At 43.2% G+C, this 17793-nt stretch overlaps 1 protein-coding gene across 1 annotated transcript in view; it reads left to right on the forward strand.

Annotated features, from left to right (window-relative positions):
• The window catches only part of Gfm1 (G elongation factor mitochondrial 1), a 49296-nt gene that overhangs the window by 10454 nt on the left and 21049 nt on the right, over positions 1–17793 (forward strand). The window contains exons 6-11 of the mRNA XM_052730404.1: positions 3787–3937; positions 7199–7353; positions 8783–8867; positions 12110–12247; positions 13728–13829; positions 15380–15436. Of these exons, the coding sequence (XP_052586364.1) occupies positions 3787–3937; positions 7199–7353; positions 8783–8867; positions 12110–12247; positions 13728–13829; positions 15380–15436 (688 nt within the window). The remainder of the gene's footprint in view (positions 1–3786; positions 3938–7198; positions 7354–8782; positions 8868–12109; positions 12248–13727; positions 13830–15379; positions 15437–17793) is intronic.

The raw sequence follows: 17793 nt of genomic DNA on the forward strand, positions 1-17793 counted from the left end.
TGATAAAAAGCTAGTCTCAGAGTCTGTCGCACTGGGCACTGCGCCCCCGCCCTCTGGTCCTGAGACCTTGGAACCTTGTGTTGCCATGGTAAATGGCTCTGCCCTTATCGCTTACCCTAGGAATATGCTTTTGACCTGTGAGAGGTAACTCTTGTAATTTTTCTATTGCTTCAAGCCTCCTGAAAAAGAACATTTTTAGGCTAAAGGAGAAGAAGCAGGAGGACTAGAACAGGGAAAGAACAGACTAGAAGAGCCAGATGAAACAATAAAGAGATGTACACGAAAGAACACGGTGTGAGCAGACTTATTTTCACCCTCAGATATTAGTGTCTCCTCACTTATTGTAGCACCTTTTTTAGAACCCTGAAAAGAAGGCTCTTAAGGCAGGCCCTTAAGTCTTCGTTAATAGGGATTATAAATACTTATCTGATGTACTTCATAAGATACAAAATTAAGGCTGGGTAGCGGTGGTGCACACCTTTAATACCAGTACTTGGGAGGCAGAGGCAGGTGGATCTCTTTGAGTTCAAGGCCAGCCTGGTCTACAGATCAAGTTTCAAGATAGCCAGGGCTACATAGAGAAACGCAGTCTGAAAAAAACAAAACAAAACAAAACAAAAGCTTACAAAATGAAAACATTAATATGGAGAGACTAGGGAAAATGGCCTATAAATAAAGTGAGGACCTATAAGTAAAATAAAGGCGTGAGGACCTGAATTTGAGTCCCCAGTTGCCATTTAAAAGCTCGATGTGGGAGCACAAATCTGTAACCCCAGGACTGGGGAGGTGGAGACAGGTAGATCCCTGGATCATTGACCAACCAGTCCAGACAAATCAAGAGTTCCGGGTTCTTGAATGACCCTGTGTCAAAAAATAAGATGAAGGGGCTGGAGAGTTAGGCCAGAGTTAGGAGCACTCGTTGCTTCTGCAGAGGACGTAGGTTCAATTCCCAATACCTAGATGGTGACTCACAAGTGTCTAACTCCAGTCCAGGGGATCTGACACCCCCTTCTTACCACCAGACGTGCATGTGGCACACAGACGTATATGTGAGCAAAACGTCCACATGCAGAAAATAAATCTAAAAAGAAAGTCATAATTTTATTAAAACAGAACAAAACACTTAGAGGGCTTTCTAAAGCACATGTCTGGGTTTACCTGCATGATTCTGATTTAGCAAATCTAAGGTAGGAATGAAATTTGTATTTCTGGAAACTTCTCAGGATACGCAGCTATACATTTACAAATTGCAGTTTAGTAATAGTAATGTAGACAGTGTAGGGAGTCAAGATCCTTGGCTGTAAGGAAGACCCCAGTGGCTCCCCGAAGGGTCCTATCTCAGGGATTTTCTGCTACCTTCTTGGAAGACCATTTGACCTCTTAAAAATTCTATTGACTATAATCGTACTTATCAGAATATTGCAGTCTCTAGTAAGGAGGGTTAGATAGCTTACAGTTTTCTGAAACAAGGTCTCACTGTGTAGCTTTGACTGGCCTTGAACTCTGAACTCACAGAGATCGGCCTGCCTCTACCTCCTGAGTGCTGGGATTAAAGGTGTGAGCCAGCACAATGGGCCCTAGATAGTTAGTTCTTTTCTTACAAATAACAAAGTTGACCACACAATCTTTTGTTTAGAATATCCCAATTTGGAGTAAGAAATGGATAAAGCATAATGCATCCTTCATCCTTTATACCAGTTTTGGACTCACCTAGGGCCATGGTTCTCAACTCTCTTAATGCTGCGGCCCTTTCGTACAGTTCCTCAGATTGTGATGACCCCAACCATAAAATTGTTTCTTTGCTACTTCATAACAATAATTTTGCTACTGTTATGAGTCATAATGTAACTATCTGATATGCAGGATATCTGATATGTGACCCCCAAAGCAAGCAGTCGTGACCCACAGGTTGAGAACTGCTAATCTAGGGACTAAAGAGGAAAGTGATAAAACACACCAACTGTAACAACTGAGAAGTATAACACACTTGATATTTAACATCAGTCTCAAAGTATTCAAGCTGTTTATTTTAAAATGGAAAGCCAGACCTGGTGGTACAAGCCTATCATCCTAGCACTTAGAGACTGAGTCAGGAGCAAGCTTAAGGCCAGCTTTGGCTACACAAGCAAGATTCTGCCTCAGAGCCCACACCGCTCCATCAAGACAGGTGGTAGTGGTTCAGAATAGACAAAGGCTTCAGAACCTTAAAGAATTCAGCCTTCAGATCCCCTGTTAATAGAATTTTCAAAAGCTTAGACAGGCTTCAGACAAGTTAGCTTGAAAGTTAGCTGGTATTAATTTGGTTCATTTAAACCAGCTTTCTCATTTACAATGCAGATAATAGAAACTTTTTTATGATGTGAGCGTGAACAGCTCTCCAGTTTCTTGCTGCTGTAATTAGGTAGTAAAGAAATAGTGTTTTATTTTCTTTGTCTTTTCCTGTTAGATGTCAGTAAGAATAGTCCTGTAGCCACACTGGAAAGAATTTTAATCCCTTATTTTTCTATGTCTTTTCATTGTTGCTCTTTTTGAGACAGGGTGTCTCCTGGCTGGCCTGGAACTTGTCGTGTAGACCAGGCTGTTCTCGAACTCACAAAGATCTGACTGACTCAAAGGCGTTCGCCACCACACTCGGCTCCCAAGTCATTGTTTTGACCTCAAGTTCTTTTTTTTTTTTTTTTTTTAATTTACTTATTTAGTTTTTTTTGGGTGACGGGGATTTGAGACAGGCTCTTGCTATGTCGCCCAGGCTGGCTTCAAATTCACTATGTAGCCTAGGATGACCTTAGATGTCTGATTCTCCAACTTCTGCCTCTGGAGTGCTGGGATTGCAGGTTAGTTTTATGTCATACTAGGAACTGAGCCTAGGGCTTCGTGAATGCTAGGTTAGCACTCTACCAACTGAGCTACATCCCTCGCCTGGTGCTTAGTGTATCTCTATGGAGTAGAATACTAATCGCTCTACAGGGACTGGAGAGATGGCTCTGTTGTTCTTCCAGGGGACCCCAGTTCAATTCCCAGCATCCACATGGTGGGTAACAACCTGTGGCTATAACTTGAGTTTTCCTGCCTGGCCCACAGTCAGGACAAATCTCTCTCACCTGCCAGTCCCACAGTCACTCAAACCCGACCAAGTAAACACAGAGACTTATATTGGTTACAAACTGTATGGCCGTGGCAGGCTTCTTGCTAACTGTTCTTACAGCTTAAATTAATCCATTTCTATAAATCTATACCTTGCCACATGACTCGTGGCTTACCGGCATCTTCACATGCTGTTTGTCATCATGGCGGCTGGCAGTGTCTCTCTCCCTCAGCCTTCCACTTCCCAGCTTTATTCTCCTCTTTGTCCCGCCTACACTTCCTGCCTAGCCAATGGCCAATCAGTGTTTTATTTATTGACTAATCAGCAACACATTTGCCATACAGACCGTCCCACAGCATGTGGCTCATTTTAATCTCTAGAGTAAGATAAGCCAGTTTGTATTAAATTGGGAAGGATTTTAGATTTCATCACGTATCATTCTGAAAGACTTGATACGCAGAAGAATAGGACATGCTACCTTATGCCATCAAGGATGCTGCTCTGTTCCCTCGTAGTGGACGGTGTGGAGTTTCAGGCTCTTCTCCTCCCTGGTAGCACATTCTTGATCCCTTGAAGTGTTTTTGCCCACTGTTTTGTCTGAATTGTAAAGACGTAGTTGTCTTATTAGCTGCTAACCATACCTTGGATGTTTTATATGTTTAACTGAACTAGTTAGTACAGTAAAGCCTTCTTTTTCTTAGTCAGATTGTTCGATATGGTGAGATTCCAGCTGAACTGAGGGCTGCAGCAGCTGACCATCGGCAGGAGCTAATTGAGTGTGTTGCTAATTCAGATGAGCAACTTGGTGAGCTGTTCCTGGAAGAAAAAATCCCCTCAGTTTCTGATTTAAAGGCAAGTACTCTCAATATAAACCTTTTTAAACACATTTTTTTTTTTAAATGTTTCTGGGTGTTTTGCCTGCATGCAGTGCCTGTGGTGGCCAGAAGAGGGCACTGTATTCCCTGAAACTGGAGTTGCAGATAATTGTGAATGTCCTGTGGGTGCTGGGAATTGAACCCTGGTTCTCTGGAAGAGCAGTCAGTGTTCTTAACCACTGAGCCATCTCTCCAGCTCCTCAATCTTATAAAATGAAAAAGGAGATTGATGTGAGGGCAGAGGACATGATTCTTTTGTTAATGAGCTTTATTAATGTAACCTGATTAAAAAAAAATTAATGTAATTGACTTCCAAAAAAATGAAGTCTTGCCAGAGACTTTTGAATAAGCATTTCTCCAAACAAGATATTCAAGAGTCAGTACACGAAAAGATGTTTTCCAGTACTAATCATTAGAAACAATGCAACTCAAGCCACAGTGGGATACCATTTATGCCATTAAGATGAATCTTATTTAAGACCAACCAACTAACCAAGTAAAACCTAAAAAAACTAAAAAACCCAGAAAGCATATATACAGATGTGGAGGGAGACTCAAACCCTCGTGCCTTCCTGGTAGAAACGTGACAAACACCGTGAAAGACAGCGTGCCAGTAAGCCCCTCTCTGGAGGCACACCTGAGAAAGAAGGGGTCTCAGCTAGTTTAGATGTGCCCCAGCATCAGTGGGAGCACTGTCTACCACAGTCAAGAAGTGGAGATGATCCTGCAATGATGCCCATTAAAATGAGTGAATATAGAAAATTATGTGGTCTGTACATACAAATATTTTTTATCTCCCAAAAGTAAAATTCTGAGGAATGTCACACTGCATTTGGGAACAGAGGCAGGCAGAGCTCAATGAGTTTGAGGCCAGCCAAGAACATCTAATGAGACCTAGTCTCAGAAAACAACAAAAGCAGGAAAGGGGGGTTATTTGCTCACAATTTCAGGTTACAGTCCATTCTTACTGAGAAGTCACAACAGCTGGAGCTTGAGAGAGCTGGTTACAGTACATCCAGTGAGAAGCAGAGAGAGAAGTGGATCTCACAGTACCTCCAGTGAGGGACAGAGAGGGCAGTGGATCTCACAGTACCTCCAGTGAGGGACAGAGAGGGCAGTGGATCTCACAGTACCTCCAGTGAGGGACAGAGAGGGCAGTGGATCTCACAGTTCCTCCAGTGAGAAGCAGAGAGAGAAGTGGATCTCACAGTACCTCCAGTGGGGAGCAGAGAGGGCAGTGGATCTCACAGTACCTCCAGTAAGAAGCAGAGAGGGCAGTGGATCTCACAGTACCTCCAGTGAGGGACAGAGAGGGCAGTGGATCTTACAGTACCTCCAGTGAGGAGCAGAGAGGGCAGTGGATCTTACAGTACCTCCAGTGAGGAACAGAGGGCAGTGGATTTCACAGTATATCCAGTGAGAAGCAGAGAGGGCAGTGGATCTTAGAGTACCTCCAGTGAGAAGCAGAGAGGGCAGTGGATCTCTCACAGTACCTCCAGTGAGAAGCAGAGAGGGCAGTGGATCTCACAGTACATCCAGTGAGTGAATCTCACAGTTCCTCCAAAGCAGAGAGGGCAGTGGATCTCTCATAGTACCTCCAGTGAGAAGCAGAGAGGGCAGTGGATCTCTCACAGTACCTCCAGTGAGGAGCAGAGAGGGCAGTGGATCTCTCACAGTACCTCCAGTGAGAAGCAGAGAGGGCAGTGGATCTCACAGTACCTCCAGTGAGGGACAGAGAGGGCAGTGGATCTCTCATAGTACCTCCAGTGAGAAGCAGAGAGGGCAGTGGATCTCTCATAGTACCTCCAGTGAGGAGCAGAGAGGGCAGTGGATCTCTCACAGTACCTCCAGTGAGGAGCAGAGAGGGCAGTGGATCTCTCACAGTACCTCCAGTGAGGAGCAGAGAGGGCAGTGGATCTCTCACAGTACCTCCAGTGAGAAGCAGAGAGGGCAGTGGATCTCACAGTACCTCCAGTGAGGGACAGAGAGGGCAGTGGATCTCTCATAGTACCTCCAGTGAGAAGCAGAGAGGGCAGTCGATCTCTCACAGTACCTCCAGTGAGGAGCAGAGAGGGCAGTGGATCTCTCACAGTACCTCCAGTGAGAAGCAGAGAGGGCAGTGGATCTCACAGTACCTCCAGTGAGGGACAGAGAGGGCAGTGGATCTCTCATAGTACCTCCAGTGAGAAGCAGAGAGGGCAGTCGATCTCTCATAGTACCTCCAGTGAGAAGCAGAGAGGGCAGTGGATCTCTCACAGTACCTCCAGTGAGGAGCAGAGAGGGCAGTGGATCTCTGACAGTACCTCCAGTGAGGAGCAGAGAGGGCAGTGGATCTCTGACAGTACCTCCAGTGAGAAGCAGAGAGGGCAGTGGATCTCTCACAGTACCTCCAGTGAGGAGCAGAGAGGGCAATGGATCAATGAATGTATGCTCATACTCAGCTTAATTTTTCTTTTTCATTCAGTCCAGGGTCCAGCCTATGATATGGTTCCTCCCACATTCAGTGTGGGTTTTCCCACCTCAGTTGATGTTATCAAAATAATCCCCCAAAGACATTTAGAGGTTTCCCCCTCCCATGATTCTGAACTGTATCAAGTTGACAATTAAAACTAACCTTCACCAAGTTTACAGTCAAACCTCTTTTATCCCATAAGACCATTTCTCTACCCCATTCTAAAACATGTTAGTTTCTGATAAATCCAGATATTTGATTTTTGCCTTTGTTTATTTTGTTTTTGAAACAGAGTCTTACTATGCAACCTTGACTGGCTGACTTTGTACTCATAGAGATCCCCCTGCCTCTGCCTCCAAGTACTAGGATTAATGGTGTGTGCTACCACACCAAGTTTTAGTGTGTGTGTGTGTGTGTGTGTGTGTGTGTGTGTGTGTGTGTGTATTCTCCCTCTTACACAATTATTAGCATATAGTTTGTAGTATTCTCTCTGTGTATGGTACCTCTTTTAGTACCACATATATATTTATGTACCTCTTTTAGTACCAAATAAAAAGGAATGATTTTAGGGCTGTCAAAAAGTAATTATTTCATAAATCACTACTTGGCCCTAAGAAAAGCAATTTTCCCCATTTTTCAATATTTTGACTGAGTTATTGAGATGTTATATTGTTCCTTCACAGGAACCAGCACTCCGGAATATCAGTTCATCTTGTTTGTTTGTTCATAATTGACCTGAAGCATACATTGTTATGTGAACATGAGTCATTTTCTCTTTATCTGTAGCTGGCAATCCGAAGGGCGACTCTGAGTAGGTCCTTCACTCCTGTGCTCTTGGGGAGCGCTCTGAAGAACAAGGGCGTCCAGCCTCTTCTGGACGCTGTTTTAGAATACCTTCCCAATCCATCTGAAGTCCAGAACTACGCTATACTCCATCAAGAGTGAGTATGGCTCAGTTATGACCTTGGTTATGAAAAGATACTTCAATACTTATGCACTATGAAGGTTTAAGGATTGGGCTTTCATTTATTTTTATGACTTTCTTTCCTCATTCACAAAAACCACCATGTTTAGTTGGATACCAGTTTTGGTGTACAGGAAATGTTTACTGTATGAGTTCCTATATCTTTTGTGACTTACAAGTATGATTTGTAGGCTAGAGAGATGGCTCAGAGGTTAAGAGCATTGACTGCTCTCCCAGAGGTCCTCAGTTCAGTTCCAAGCAATCACATGGTGGCTCACAATCACCTGTAATGAGATCTGATGCCCTCTTCTGACCTGCAGGCATACATGTAGGCAGAACACCATGTACATAATAAATAAATCTTCAAAAAAACATGTATGATTTGTTCTATAATCTTTCAAGGTTTATAGTATTAATTTTTTTTCATTTGGTATCATTTATTTTCAGTTATAGAATTTTTTTAACTTAAAAAAAAAAAATGAGGCCAGGCGGTGGTGGCGCCTACTTTTAATCCCAGCACTTGGGAGGCAGAAGGAGGCGGATCTTTGTGAGTTCGAGGCCAGCCTGGGCTACAGAGTGAGTTCCAAGAAAGGCACAAAGCTATACAGAGAAACCTTGTCTCAAAAAAAAACAAAAACAAACAAACAAAAAAACGAAACTCAGGCCAGTAAGATCACGCATCAGATAAAGTGTCCGCTACCAAGCTTCATGACCTTGGTTTGATCCCCAGGACCCACATGATGGAAGGAGAGAACCAACTTACCGAAGTTGTCCTCTGAGCTCTCCGTACATATGCATAAAATAAAATAAATAAAATGTAAAGCAACAACAAGGGAAAGAAACCTGTTTAAGGCTCTCCTGAATATTACTCTGCGTGCTCTGTAAGAGTTCCAGTGTTTGAATCCACTCTGGTCCTGTCTGTGTAGTTCCAAAGCCTGTAGGACGTGCTCTCATTGACCTCTTTCAGTGAAACTGTGTGCAAATCAGAAGTTGTTAGCCAACATAGGCTCTTTCTCTTGGACAAGAACAAATTGATATGGATGACTATCAAGGGCTGGGTAGATGGCTCAGTGGGTCAGATGCTTAAGTGAAGACCATGTAAGAAGCTGTATTTGATGGTGTGCTTGCAACACTAGAACTGTGGTGGTGCTGGGAGGGAACAGTGTGGAGACAGGAGGGTCTCGGGCGAGCTGGCTGCCAGCCTCGGTGCAGGTTCAGTGAGAGACCCTGTCTCAAAAGAACATGGCAGAGGGTGATAGAGCAGGCCAACTGAAGTCATCCCCTGGCCTCCATCCATGCCTTCAGATACATGCGTACACACATGTTCATGACACCACGCGGACACGACACACACAAAGACATACTAAGTATTATGTTTTACAGCTTATTATTTCTTCTGTTTAAAGTGACTCGAAAGAGAAGACCAAAATCTTAATGGACTCCAAAAGAGACAGTTCCCACCCGTTTGTGGGCCTGGCTTTTAAACTGGAGGTAAGGTGCTGTCTGACGTATTTATTGCTGTCTAGTTTTCTTTGACTAGGCTTTTAGCCCTACTATAAAATGATAGTGTGCCCTTGTGAAACACTTAGGAAAGTGGAGGAGAGGAGAATGGCCAGAACCTTTAATAGTAAGTTGATAGTTCCTTATTTTTACTTTTTTTTTTTTTTCAGAGACAGGGTTTCTCTGTGTAGCCTTGGCTGTCCTGGAACTCGATCTGTAGCCCAGGCTGACCTCGAACTCACAGAGATCCACCTGTCTGCCTCCCGAGTGCTGGGATTAAAGGCGTGCGCCATCGCCGCCTGGCCAGTTCCTTGTTTTTAGATGCAGTTAGCTCTTTATAGTTTTAAAATGTAAAGTTTTACAGAAGCCATACTCTATATAATTTTACCTTGGTATTTCCATTTAAAATAGTTATAGATATAATCCATGTTTCTGTAAATTGTTGGAAGATTTAATTTATTGTTTTGTGTTGTGTCTTGTATGTAGCCCAGACTGGCCCCAAATTCACAATCCTCTTGCTGCAGACTCTTGAGATGTGGGATTACAGATGTGTGCCATCATGGCCAGCTTAAACATTTTAAATGGTAGTATAAAATTATATTAAGTAGCTGGGGGTGGTGACAGACACCTTTAATCCCAGCACTTGAGAGGCAGAGACTGGCTGATCTCTAAATTCAAGGCCAGCCTGGTCTACCTAAAGAGTTCCAGGATAGCCTGGGTTGCCCTGTCTAAACAAAACAAAAAAAATGTGTTAATATGCCATAATTGACTTAAAATTATCTGATTATTGGACATTATTATAAACAAAGTGGGTCTGCTTTTGAAAACAATTTGTCCTGAGTCACTTATGAAGGGACTCAACCTAGCTCTGTTTTTAAAACCGAAATCTATAGATAATTGGAAATGTACAGGTATTGCAGATTGTGCAAGGAAATTGCAGTGTATCTTTATAATGCAATGTTATTTAGACTTTAAAAATTAAGATGTGCCAGGCGGTGGTGACGTATGCCTTTAATCCCAGCACTCGGGAGGCAGAGCCAGGCAGATCTCTGTGAGTTCAAGGCCAGCCTGGTCTACAGAGTGAGATCCAGGACAGACACCAAAACTACACAGAGAAACCCTGTCTCGAAAAACAAACAAACAAACCAAAAAAATGAAGATGCTTAATTATTTTAACAATTTATTTTTCGTTCACGTGTGTGGGTGTTTTGTCTGCATACATGTCTGTGTACCATCTTGTATGCAGTGCCCATGGAGGTCGAAGAGGGTGTTGATCCTCTGGAGCTAGAGTTACAGACAGTTGTTAGTCATCTGTGGGTGCTTGGAACTGAACCTAGATCCTCTGCAGAGCAGAAATGTTCTTCACCACTAAGCTGTTGCTCCAGCCAAGATGCCTACCTATTTTTTTGACATGAGAAGTTGTTTATAAACTTTAAAAGAACATATTTTAGATTTGCAGAAAAATTATAAAGATTTGTATAGAGAATTCATTCATCCATTTTTTTTTCTTAGTAAACATTATTGTAACCAGTGGGACAATATTAATTTACTGTTGATAAAAGTCATATTCAAATATTTATGGTTATTGCTTACATCCCCTCTTTGTTGGTATCCTATTCAGCTTAGCACATTAGATTAATTATCCTGTCTCCTTAACCTCCGTCATAGCTATCTATGTCACGTTGGCATAAGCTAGTCATTTTGGAACAGGAAACTTCAACTGAGAAAACAATCCTACCAGATTGACCTGTGGTCTATTTTCTTGAATGATGGTTGATGTGGGCAGTGCCATCCCTGGGCTGTTGATCCTGGGAGCTATAAGAAAGCAGGCTGAGCAAGCCATGGAAAGCAAGCCAGTAAGCAGCTCTCCTCCATGGCCTCCGCATCAGCTCCTGCCTCCAGCTTCCTGCCCTGCTTGAGTTCCTGTCCTGACTTCCTTCAGTACTGGACTGTGCTGGAACTCTAAGTAGAAGTAACCTCTTCCTCCCCAAGTTGCTTCTGGCCGTGGCGTTTATCACAGCAATGGGAGCCTAGGTACTCCTGGAAACTGTTCTTAGATTTTTCCCCCTTGTTTCCCATGCCCTTGGTATTTTTTGAGAGGTGCTCGTCAAGGATGTCTTTCAGTTTGGGATTTTCTGATGCTGCTATGAGGATTAGATTGGGGTAATGGATGACAGGAGGATGTCTGCAGAGGAACATGTCGTCCTTGACACATGTCAGACGTACAGGTTTTTACTATGATGATGACCGTGATCACCTGACTTAGGTAGGGCTTGTCAGGTTTCTTCCCTATAAAATGGCTCTGTTCTCTCTCCCTGTCTCACTGCACTCTTTAAAAAGCAGTCGTTACGTTTGGCTGTTAGTGACTCCTCAAGAACAAAGAAACAAGCATCCATCCACCCAGATAGGGCACCAGTGGCAGACCAGACACATTCGACCGCCCGAGTCTATCTCGCTTGGTGAGCCAGTGAGTTTACTGGGGCAGCCTACAGGAGCATGGGTGTCCCCTAGACAGCTGCACCAAAACCCCACCCCGCGGAGATGCCTCCTGAAAGCCGTGTCCCCGGAATCTCTGCCTGTACCAAGGCATCCCCTCTTCCTCAGAAACTGTTTCTGCTGCTAACCACAGGGAGGCGCTGGTGAATCTAAGCACTTTCTGAGTTCCCTGCCTCTTGCAAAGTTTGTTTCCTGGGTCTCGTGAGCCAGGCTCTTGTCTCCAGGCAGGAATGTGGAGGAAATGCTCCCGTTTGGAGGAAATAGCTGCTTTCTATACGTTTATAGTACAGCTGTATTTTGTTTAAGATTTATTTTTAATTAGTGTTTGTGTGTGAGGATATATGCATATGAGTGCAGGTGCCCACAGAGGCCAGAAGAGGGAACCAGATCCCACAGAGCTAGAGGCAGTGTGAGCTGCCTACTGTGGGTGCTGGGAACTAACCTCGGAGAAGCAACAGGGCCCACTGGGCCTATATTTCTTATTTTGTAAATTTAGATATCTTTTATCCTTTTATTATTAAGGTCAAGGTGTTTTACTTATTTATATAAACCTTTACTAACAAATTTGATTTTTTTAAAAAGCAATTGACTACTTAAAATTTGTAGTAAAACATTTTTTTTTCCTGGTTTTATCTCTTCCTTGTTAATATAGCTGGAACTTGTTTTGATTTGTGAGGTTGACTCTTCACTTTCTGACATTTCTTCTGTTCTTCTACAAATGCACTCTTGACTTGTAGGCAGGCCGCTTTGGACAGCTAACTTACGTCCGCAATTACCAAGGTGAGCTAAAGAAGGGCAGCACCATCTACAACACGAGGACCGGGAAGAAGGTGCGCGTGCAGCGGCTGGTGCGCATGCACGCCGACATGATGGAGGTGAGCATGCCACTGAGGTGCTGGGGAGGCGGGGTGCCTTCGTGGTGTCTGAGCTCCTCCAGATCATCCCCTTTGTTTGAACACACACTTTCCTTGCTCTTTGCACTCGGCTGTGTGGTAACTGATCTAGCACCTTGCTGTAGGAGAACTAAGTTGACCGGTGTTAAGAACTTGGTTTATTCCTCTAGAAGGTAGCGATCCTTCCTCAGAGGCCAAGGTTCAGGAAAAGAGACTCTGGGATTCGGCACAAGTACTTTCCTCAAGAGCTATGACGATGCTAGCTGTGGAGGTGTGTGCATTCAGGAAGCGAAGGCAGAATCACAAGGCCATCCTGAAATACACAAGGGGACCCTGTCGGGAGAGAGAAGAAGCATAAGAAGCATTCAGAAATGTAGTTCTATAAGATAAATGAGTGATAAATTCACTCGGTTTTCCACGTGATTTGATGAATTTGCTTTCTGAAATACAGTAGCAGTGAACGTACTCTTCAGTATTAGAACCTGTATCCTGTTCACCGTGGGTTTAGTACTTTCCTCAAGAGCTACTAAGATGTTGCCGTGAAGCTAAGGCAGAATCCCAAGGCCAGCCTGGTACACAGTGCAGACTCTGGCAGGGCCGTGTTCCTTCCAGAATCCACCTGAAGATCTGTAATGTCTTTGACTTGTGTCTTGAATTGGCTCTGAGTATACCTTAGCCATTTGTAGGCCTTACAGCTAGGCCATGGCAGGAATGCTGAGTGCTGAAGCCACTTCTCTCTAGTCAAGCTCTGTGTCCTCAGCCTTTGGTTTAAGTAAAAATTGGAAGTTTTTGGAAGACATATCTTTTGTCTCTTGGAAGATGAACTGGGCAGTCACAAAACTTGAAGCTTTGCAAAACAGGCAGCAAGGGGCAGGCCAAAGGGTTAGTAATTGTCACAGCTCTTTCTTGCCGGCCTCAAGCACACGTGTGTCATGGAAGAAAGACACTCATTCTGCAGCTATTCTGAATGAACCACGAGTAGGAAGACAATAACTCGGAAGCTGGAGGCAGCGGTGCTTTGTTCTAGCTTTCCTGTGTTTTCGGAACGCTTGCATCTGTGAGAAATTAAACGTATTTTTAGTACAATGCCTTCCATTCTTCTCCCGTTGTTTCCCAAACTTCCTTCGCAGTTTCCCTTGTATGTATGTCCTGCAGGGTCTCACTGTCCTGAGGCAGCAGACTGTAACCCCTGCTTTTAAAACAGGACAGTTAAAGAAGCCTTAGCTCTGGAATTTTCCACTGAGTGTCAAATCTTGTCTGTTCAGATAGATAACATCTAAAAGACCCATTGAAGACATGTCTTGGCATGATTGACTGTTGGTGTTGGATTTGCTCATTCCCAGTAGAATTCAGGAAGAATTTCTGCATTGCTTGTGTGCAGTATGTTTACAGTACAGTTGCTTCGTACTGTGCCTTGATTTATTTTATGTTCAAATATAATTTGTATTATGTCTTTATTTAGGATGTTGAAGAAGTATATGCTGGAGACATTTGTGCATTGTTTGGCATTGACTGTGCAAGTGGAGACACATTCACAAACAAAGATAACAGTGGCCTTTCTATGGTAAGCCGCCTAACTGCAAAACTATTCATCATTTGAATTTTAAGTGTCTATTTTAATGTTGTATATTTTATACTGCATCAAAACAGCTACAGAGGTTTGCATTGAATGCCACATTGAAAGTTCCCCCTGACCTTGGTTGGTTCCAGCTCTCTGAATATCAGCTAGCTAAGTGTCTGGTGTGGGCTTACGTACCTGGTTTTTCTCAGTAAAAACGATCCACAATCCTCCAAAGTTTTAATGTGGAGAAAAATCTCCACCAGATAAAACTTGGAAAATGTAGCTCCAATTCTTCCACCCTGTGGTCTGCTGCCCACTCTGGGTGCCACTTTAATTATTGTCACTCTCAGGCTACTCCCAGTGGAGTGCTACTTACCAAATCAGTAACCAGAGAGTGACCTCCTCCAGTAACCTAGGAAACTATAAGACGGGACTATAATATTTAGAATAGACTTGGGGATAACAACATGTCTATGCTTGGAAGAGGTCTTAGAGCCAGGAGGTGGTGGCGCACACCTTTAGTCCCAGCACTCAGGAGGCAGAAGCACGTGGATCTCTGTGAGTTCAAGGCCAACCTGGTCTACCGACTGCGACTGTGTTCCAGGACAGAGAAATCCTGTCTTGAAAAAACAAAAAACAAACAAATAACAACAACAACAACAAATTATTCTCTGGGTTTAACAGATTATTATAAGACCATTCAAAACCCATAAATCTGCAATTTTAAGACCTCGGTAAGGACATTTTCTATTTTAGATTAGGCCTTAGGTAGGTGCTTGTCATGAGCTGAACAGATGACTCAGTAGTTAAGAGCTCGGTCTACTCCTGCAGAGGAACCAGGTTGGGTTCCCAGCGCCCATGTGGTGGCTCACAGCCACCTAACTCCAGTTTCAGGGGATCCAGTAGTGTCTCTTCTGTCCTTCCCGGGCCCTGCCCAAACTTGCTGCACATACATACATGCAGACAACACACTCCTGTACATAAGTAAAAGCCTCACTTCTGCCCAGTACTACTTGCCTGGTCCTTGACCAAGTTAGTTTCTGTTCCTTCAAGCCTTTGGAAACTTGACTAGTAACATGAGGATAGTTTCTGCTTTTTAGAGCTGTCATTGATCAAATAAGATGTGTGTGTAAAGATTCTGGGGTCCCTTCTGGTTCCCTTTTTATAACTAAAACATAATAACTTATCAGAAGATTGCAACAGGAAATGTAGAACAGGCAATAAGAATATATACCCACAAAAAGAAAAGAATTCCATATGTCAGCATTTAATTAACTTCATTGTAGTGATTATTATGTAGTGTAAATAGTTAGGTCAGTAAATTAGATAAATTATTTTATTGTGGAGGTAGGAGTTCATGTAAGTATACACATGTGTTTATTAATGTTACATTCTTACTTTATTTAATACAAAACAGAGTTAGACCCATATTGTCCAGCCTAAGATATTGGCTAGTATTTGCCCTTTGTTTTGTTGTTAATGGAGTGCGCTAATCACTGAGTCATAAAACTGCCTCTTAATTATTTTATGTTTTCTTAAAAAACGTTTTTTAGGAATCAATTCATGTTCCTGAACCTGTCATTTCAGTGGCAATGAAGCCTTCTAACAAGGTAGGAGTTTAAGCTTCAACAACTTGTTCTAAACTTGAGCTTTCTGTCGTCCTTCTCCATGTTGCACCTGGCATCTTGTGGGAAGCTGCACTGAGCTGGTCTCTGCTCCTTCTGTTGATAGTGAGGCCAGCCTTTTAACTGAGTAGTCGGTCCTGATGAGTCCCCACGTATTTGAAGGCACAGATGGCGTTTAATAGTAGAGAGTACTTTACAACGCTGTCGTAACGTTGGTGTCTGAATGGTAAGTCTATCCTCTTGGAGTCGTAAATTGTTCAAAAGGAGAGAAAGGCGTTCGTCTCGAGTTGTAGTGAAACTTCATTGTCGGTGCTTTACAGTGTGATCAGTTAAATGCTTTGTGGATTACAGTACATGTCTGGATTTTATGGTTCTTATGAACTATCTGATCATAACATCACAAGCCAATAAGACAACTTTTTTAAACTTCAACTGTGATTTTATATTTCGGGTTTTAAATTTGTATACTGTTTTTACAATTAGATAATTAGGTTTGATATCATTTGGCATTCTACACATCCAAATTGCTTGACTGCCTTGCATTCATATTGCTCTCCATTGGAATCAGTTCAATCTTGAGCCCTAATTATTTAGTTCCTAAGTTGTCTTGTAGGGGTTAATTCATTCATGTATTGAGTGAACATTTGAAGACATCTTGCCCTCTGAGAACTATCATTCACATATTTGGATAAATTGTCCTGTAGGATACATAATTAATAGCTGCTACTTCATCTATTTTGAGAAACTGGGATTTTTCCAGATCATTTTCCAGTATAGAAAAGAGCAAGTCGAGGGAGCAAAAGACATGAAATTCTCGGAATCTCGTGGGCGCTAAGCCTTGCATCCTCGCTGGAAGATACCTTTGTTTGTTTTAAGTTCTTTGCTAAGGCTCGCTAGCAAGGTTAGAAATGAAAGGTGTCTCTGTACCTTTCATGCCACATTCAGAGGTTACAGTTAATAACTCACAGTGACAGAAGGAAATTAAGTGGACCGGGGATCCTTGTCTCTTCTGCATGAAAACATTTAAAAGTGTCTTCTAACAAGTAAATTAATTTCAATCAACTGACGAAGTCTCTGTCACCAATAAGGCCTTGAGTTTTTATAGTGAGCAGGGACGCTGCTTCTGCTGAGAACTGGCTAGTGCAGAGAAAAGTCAAGAGTGACTTGAGTACACTAACCTAGGGACTGACTGCCCTCCTGTGTGGCCCTGAGCAAGTTACTTAACCTCTGTCTACATATTTACAGTACAGTTAAATTTGAGATAACATGCACAGCAGGTATTACAGCTCCAAGCATGTGATTAGTGGTGCTGCTAATACTTCTCCTACAGGACGTGATCGTTTTTAATTGCTACCATAAGGAATTTCCAAAAACTTAGTAACGTAAAACAACACCAAAGTATTGTGTTTATAGTTATGTAGATCAGAGACTGGTATGATTCACTACAGTTTAATCAAGCAGGGGTGTATTCGTGTGTGTGTGTGTGTGTGTGTGTGTGTGTGTGTGTGTGTGTGTGTGTCCCCGTCCCTTTCAATGTGAGTGCAGGCACGTGTCCATGAGTGTGTGTGTGTGTGTGTGTGTGTGTGTGTGTGTGTGTGTGTCCGTCCCTTTCAGTGTGAGTGCATGAAGGTCAAAGGACAAGCTCACGTGTCGACCATCAGCTTCTACTAGTTTGAGAGAGGGTCTCTTTGTTGTTCACCGGGTGTGTGCCAGGCTAGCAAGGCTGCTTCCTTCCGTGATTCTCCTGTCTCTGCCACTCATCTGGCCGTGGGAGTCCTGGGATTGTGCTAATGGATCCAGTGTGACATAGTTCCTGGGGATTCGGACTCAACTCCTCAGACTTGTGAAGCAGATGCTTTACCCTCTGAGCTATCTCCCCAGTTCAGGGTTGTGCTCTTTTCTGGAAATTCTAAGGAAAACACTTTTTTTGTTGCTTACTCAAGTTTGTGGGGAGAATTGGGCTTCCATGGGTTTCTGTTCCCTTTTCTCCTCAGGGTCCTCCTAGCTTCCAGAGGCTGCCTACCTTTTTTTGGCTTATGGCCCCTGCTATCATTTTTAGATGTCATGGATTTTTGATTATGTGTATGTGTGTCTAACTGTGTGTGGATATGCATGTAGAGGCCAGTGGCATCTGATCCCCTGGAGCTCGAGTGATAGGTGGTTGTGAGCCACCTGCCATGGGTGCTGGGAACTAAACTCCGGTCCTCTGGAAGAGCAGGAAGTTCTCTTAACCACTGAGACACCTCTCCAGTGTTCCTTCCCGCTTTTCACGCTGGCCACAATGGGTTGGGTCTTGTTCCTGCTTCTCTCCGGCCTTTCTTTTGTCATAGCCATGCTTTATT

This window comes from Peromyscus californicus, unplaced genomic scaffold, assembly GCF_007827085.1.
Source record: "Peromyscus californicus insignis strain IS unplaced genomic scaffold, ASM782708v3 Scaffold_9__1_contigs__length_137607984, whole genome shotgun sequence".
Classification (NCBI taxonomy): Eukaryota; Metazoa; Chordata; class Mammalia; order Rodentia; family Cricetidae; genus Peromyscus; species Peromyscus californicus.